Source organism: Mustela lutreola, chromosome 7, assembly GCF_030435805.1.
Source record: "Mustela lutreola isolate mMusLut2 chromosome 7, mMusLut2.pri, whole genome shotgun sequence".
In the NCBI taxonomy this organism is placed as follows: Eukaryota; Metazoa; Chordata; class Mammalia; order Carnivora; family Mustelidae; genus Mustela; species Mustela lutreola.
This window is the reverse complement of record NC_081296.1, coordinates 58,324,144-58,330,091: the sequence shown is the minus strand read 5'-3', so window position 1 is coordinate 58,330,091 and position 5,948 is coordinate 58,324,144. Positions and strand designations below refer to the sequence as shown.

The 5,948-nt window shown below is 34.7% G+C and overlaps 1 protein-coding gene across 1 annotated transcript; it reads right to left on the bottom strand.

Annotated features, from left to right (window-relative positions):
* Positions 1–836: 836 nt before the first annotated feature.
* LOC131835260 (olfactory receptor 4K5) lies at positions 837–1,808 on the bottom strand. Its single transcript, XM_059179621.1, has one exon. It carries the CDS (start codon positions 1,806–1,808, stop codon positions 837–839), a length of 972 nt encoding a protein of 323 aa, XP_059035604.1.
* Positions 1,809–5,948: the final 4,140 nt, after the last annotated feature.

Here is a 5,948-nt window from a genome sequence, read left to right as displayed (position 1 = left end):
AAGCCCTTAAAAACAATTATCAACATTAATAAATCTGATAATGGTCCTGAGAGGTTCAGAGTAAAGATCCAGAGGTCTTTCAGGATCCAGGTTGCAGTTAGATTGTATGTTTATCATTGATTCAGTGTCACTAAGAACTCTGTATTTTGTCTAAATGCAAAGACTGTTGAGTAGCTACTTATAGCATAGACAAAAACGTCAGTGTTTTCAGAGGAAACTGAAATTATCTTAACTGATTATAGAAAGACCATTAAGCGAAAGATTTGAAATGCAAGCTCCTGATTCATTTTAAAGAATTGTCATTGGAAAACAATATGGGATAGGCATACTTGATGTTAGGGGAGGGGTTTCATAATTTAAAAATCTCCACTTAAGTCTACACACTTGAATCAGTGGAAAGGCTATCTTCTGGTTGGGAAAATTGACTTTCACATTTTTAAAAACATTATTCATCTACATAGATTTTTCAGCATACAATTAGGAAACTGCTAGGACCATGAAAAATGCCTGAATTTATACCCACCAAAGAATCAGGTACTCCCTTTTTTTTTCCTATCATATTCGTGCTGCAACTAAAGCAGCGAAAGCATTAATACTATCCACATATTGTCATTCTGTTCATTTGCAGAACAAGTAATCATGATATACCTTCTCCTATTTTTTTTATATTTAGCTTTTGCTTAGGTGATACTTGGGAAGGGACTAGTTAATATCCATTAGATACTCTCTATATCATCTTCCTCATCACTTCCACCGTAACTGAGATATGCCCCAAGAACACATTGATAATATTTATAGACAGAGTATCAATTTGAGGAAGTTGAAGGAATTGCATCTTAATAAAGGGAATTCCTTGCTACTAGTGGAATTTCAGAAATTTTCTTGGGCCTCAGGTAATAGGTCATAATCTTCCTCATGGCAGCCTTCATATCCCTGTTTCTTAGTGTGTAAATAATGGGGTTTAGAATGGGAGTGAAAACGGTGTAAAATATGGCAAGAAGTTTATCTACAGGGTAAGTGGTAAAGGGCCACACATAGATAAAGATGCAAGGTCCAAAGAACAATATTACTACAGTGATATGGGCAGCCAGTGTAGAAAAGGCCTTGGCCATTGCAGCAGAAGACTTAAACCAGACAGTGACAAGAATAATGATGTAAGAGCTAACCAAGAAAGAGAAAGTACTTAGGGAAAGGATTCCACTATTGATTACAATTAGTATTTCAATTATGTAAGAGTCCAGGCAGGCAAGTTTGGTCACTCGAGGAAGGTCACAAAAAAAGCTGTCTACTACATTGGGTCCACAAAAAGGCAGGTTCACGGTAAATGATAACTGGCTTAATGTGTGCACCAAGCCCACAGCCCAGGAGACCATTACCAGGACAGTGCACGTCCTTCGACTCATGATGACTACATAGTGTAGGGGTTTGCATATGGCTACGTATCTGTCATATGCCATGGAGACAAGTAGTACCATCTCTCCTCCAGTAAAAAGGTGGATGAAGAATATCTGGGCAATGCAGCCACTGAAGGAGATGGTCTTATGTTCACTCAGAAAGTCAGCAATCATTTTAGGGGTAGCAAAAGAAGCCTGACAGATGTCCACAAAGGAGAGATTTCCCAGGAGGAAGTACATGGGGGAGTGCAGTCTGTTATCAGAAGTTACTGTGATGATAATGAGAAGGTTTCCCAGCACGATGACCGCATATAACACAGAGAAGAAAACAAAAAAGAAAAGCTGGAGCTCCTGAGAACTAGAGAGTCCCAACAATACAAATTCAGACACCACTGAAGAATTGACCTTATCCATGGATCCAGGCTGCAGATGGTCTCTGCAACAATCCTAGAGGAGGGGAAATAGTAAGGGATCAGAATTCTGAACCACAGACTTTCAAAGCAAAGGATTCTGAGATCCCAGATATAACGTGTACTTGCTGAATAAGAAATGTGGAAGAGATCATGATAATATATGTGGAGGGTAGGAAGGAGCTTAGAACAATATCTAAATAAATAATTTTGTCTTCTCATTAGAACCCCTTGAGTTTTGGATAGTCTTAATAATCTATTACATAGTAGTAAACAGGCTTATCCATGAACTTACTTATGATCACAAGGCAAGAGGAATGACTTAAAGCCAGCTCCACAGGCTTTGTAGATTGACAAAAATAATTTACATCTGTTGTTCTTCTGGTCATTTTCCATCATTAATTGTAATATATCTTGAAGTGTAACATTCTCTTTAACTCTTCAAGTGATATACATAGCTTAATATGTGATGTCAAGTCACACTGACTGTTTGACTTTAGACTACTTTTTCTGAGCTTTAATTCCACATTTCAAAAAAGATGGGAAGTGAAAAATGCCTACTTATAGAAGGCTTTGAAGTTTAAAAAAGTTGATGAAATTCTTCTATCAAAGTAATTCTAACACAATAAATGTTCTTAATATATTAAATATTCCCATATTAACAAAATTTTACCTTACTGCTTTTGGAGGAATCCTACACAATTTAGACAATCCCTACTAAAGAGATACTGTTATATATTATCTGGGTCTATAGTCAGACAACCCAGTTTGTCAATTATTCATCTGTATAATTTCTTAAAATACATATTATAACTTTAATTATCTAAAAGTCATTTCTGCTTGATTATTTAGGAAGAGTACCTAAATTTTCTTTATGCATTTTGTTTGCAGATCACATTTAGTTTTAGGCTGTAAAATTGTTTAGAGAATAGATCCTAAAAGTTCTCATCACAAAATGAATTTTTTTCTTTTTATTGTATCTGTATAAGATGTTGGTATAAACTAAACCTATAGTGATAATTATTTCAAAATATATTTAAATCAAACCATCGTGCTGTAAAATTACACAGTGATACATGTCAGTTATTTCTCAGTAAAACTGGAAAAAATTATATTTATTAATTTAATTAAATTATATTTAGGCCGATTTATACTTCCCTGCTTTACTATTATCAATGCCCTTATTAATACACCTTTATAATTGATGAAAGAATAGTTGTTGTAGGGGCTTTTGCATAAATAAATAAAAATGATGAGTTATAAATGTCTCATGCTCCTAAAATTATTTTTCAGGGGAACCAGAATAATCTTAATAATCCTAAAAAAATAATCCAGCATCAGGGCATCTGGGTGGCTCTGTGGTTTAAAGCTTCTGCCTTCAGCTCAGGTCATGATCCCAGGGTCCTGGGATCAAGCCCTGCATCGGCTCTCTGCTCAGCGAGGAGTCTGCTTCCTCCTCTCTCTCTCTCTGTCTCTCTCTCTCTGCCTGCCTCTCTGCCTACTTGTGATCTCTGTCAAATAAATAAATAAAATATTTTAAAAATAAATTAATTAAAAAATTAAAAAATAATCTGGCATCTCATTTTTTCCTATAAGGATGCAGTCCTGCTTTATAAGTCTAATTTGATTGAACTAGAAAAGCTTTCAAGAAGTTCTATTTTAGGAAATCATACTAGATCTGACAGTTAATTTGACCACAGTTTTAGTAAGGAAACTGAATGTGATGTAATTTTAACCCCATGTTAAGGGCACAGATATATCTTTCATTGCCTGTTTATTTCATACATGAAGCCAGTCTTCCCAACTCCCTAGGGTACACCCCCTAGTCTTTCATTTTCTCCTACCAGTTTTATTGAGTTATAACTGAAAAATAAATCAATGTGATGTTTTGATATACATATACATTGTGCAATGATTATGGTAGTCAAGCTAAGTAACCTATTACCTCACATAGTTTCCTTCCTTCCTTCCTTCCTGCCTGCCTGTCTTCCTTTCTTGCTTCCAGTAAGAACAACTAAGATCCACTCTCTTAGCAAATTTCAAGTATATCATATGGTATTAATAGCTAGTCACCATGCTGTACACGATCTGCAGAACTTACTCATCTTACCTCTGAAACTTTATATCCTTTGATCAACACAGCCATTCATTTAAATGGATGTTGAAGGGGAGCAGAAAATACTATCCCAAAATATACCACTTTGGCATATTGGTTATTTTGAATTAAAGCTACTTAAAAAACAGTGCAAGAAGAATACTCTGAGCATCCTTTGTGCCCCTGAAAGCGGGAGGTAAATCTCCCAGGTGGAAGGTGCCCTCCCTGTACCAAGAGGGAGGAAGGCATCCTTATCACCAGATATAAAGAGTTTGGGAGTTTATAGAAGACTATATAAGCAACTATTATTATTTCTTCACTAATTTAATACCGCAAGCCCAAACCCCTCTATCTTGTCAGTTCTTCACAAACTTACTGTTTCTTTGTCTAAAAGGTACAAAAACTTCCTGTTTTGGTCACTTCTTTGAGTCTCATTTTTTTTATGGGATTCCTGTGCAAACAAAATGAAATTCGTCTTTCTCTTATTAATCTGTCATATGTCAATTTAACTACTAGATTAGCTAAAGAACCCATAAGGGAAGAAGAGAAAACTAGAAAGTTTCTACCAAGACAACGTGATTACATTCCATACAGTGAAGCCCTCAAGTACAGAATCATTTCATGTACTCATTAAAATATTCAGAGAAATACATTTAGTCCACATTTCAGATATACTTTTTATGGACTCTGGAGTCAGAGTGAAAAATGAAGATGATTCATAAAAATTAAGTGAATTCATTAGCAATAATGAATCAGTATTTATTATAATAGAGAATAATAATTGAGCAATAATTGAGAAGATTCTGAAATATACTGTAGGTTATATTATCTCTTTATTCTGTGTGATTCTTTTTGTCTCCCCATTTCTAAAATAAAGTTGTTCTTCCTCAGGTTTATGGATTTGTTATGTAAAATGAACTCTACCTAATGAAAATGTTTATTGTATAGATATAATGTCTATAAATTAACAAATGAGATAGATTTTTTAGTGAGTGATAAATAATAATTTTAAAATATAGAAAACTTTCCAGGCAGCATCAGTTGAGTTAGATGTTTGTGTTTATGTTGCATCAAGTGATGTGTACAACTGACCTGAGGGGAAGGTATTATTCCAGAGCTATTGAGGAGAAAACCAAGGATCAGGTAAATTTAGTAATCTCCAAGCAATATATGTAAATTAATTGACTTTTCCCATAATATTACATGGTAAACACAGTCCCATTTTGCAGTAATAAATCAGAGTAACAGAGATGATAAGTAAATTCACTGGAGTTATATACCTGGAAAGTCAGTGAACTAGAACTTGAACTCAGACCTTTAAGTTCAGGGCTAGCTCTCTCTGAGGCTACATTCTCATTTTAGATCTGAATGATGTGAAACCCATACCACTTATACTGGGCTACACTTGAATAGTTCCTCAATATATGCTCTTGGTTCTTATCTTTCCACCAACTATGAAGTATTAGTTCTTCATTTAAGCCAGGTTTCTCAACCTGGGCACTATTGACATTTGGGGTTGGACAATTCTTTGTTAGGAAGAAGTCTTGTGTACTGTAAAATGTTCAGTGGCATCCCTGTTCTTGCCTACTAGATGCCAATAGCACTTACCTCCCTCTTGTGATAATCAAAATGTTTCTAAGACACTGCAGAGTATCAGGGGTTACCTTGACTTTAAAATCTCTAAGTTAAGCTATCTTTAGCTTGCATTTTTAGTCTCTCCCACAGTCATTTAAACTTTGCATCTACTGAAAACGGACATAGTCTGACTCATTCAAGAAAGAAGCCAAAAAAAAAAAAAAAAACCCACGAAAAACAAACAAAAAACTCTTAATTCTTCTACCTTCTTAAGTTGCTTTCCTACCTACTCAGACCTTACCATACTCAATTATGCCCTTTGCCATCACAATAAGGAAAATTTTTTTGATCAAATGTTTTCAAAGACCTGGTTATGATAGGTAATTTTGTTTTAAGTGAAACAACTCCTGGTATACCTCCTTGGAATTTTTATGTTATCTATTTTAATTAATATTATTTAATTATTTATATTAT

What these genes read in the sequence shown, in the direction of transcription:
- LOC131835260 (XM_059179621.1), bottom strand. Translation starts at nt 1,808, where the DNA reads ATGGATAAGGTCAATTCTTCAGTGGTGTCTGAATTTGTATTGTTGGGA.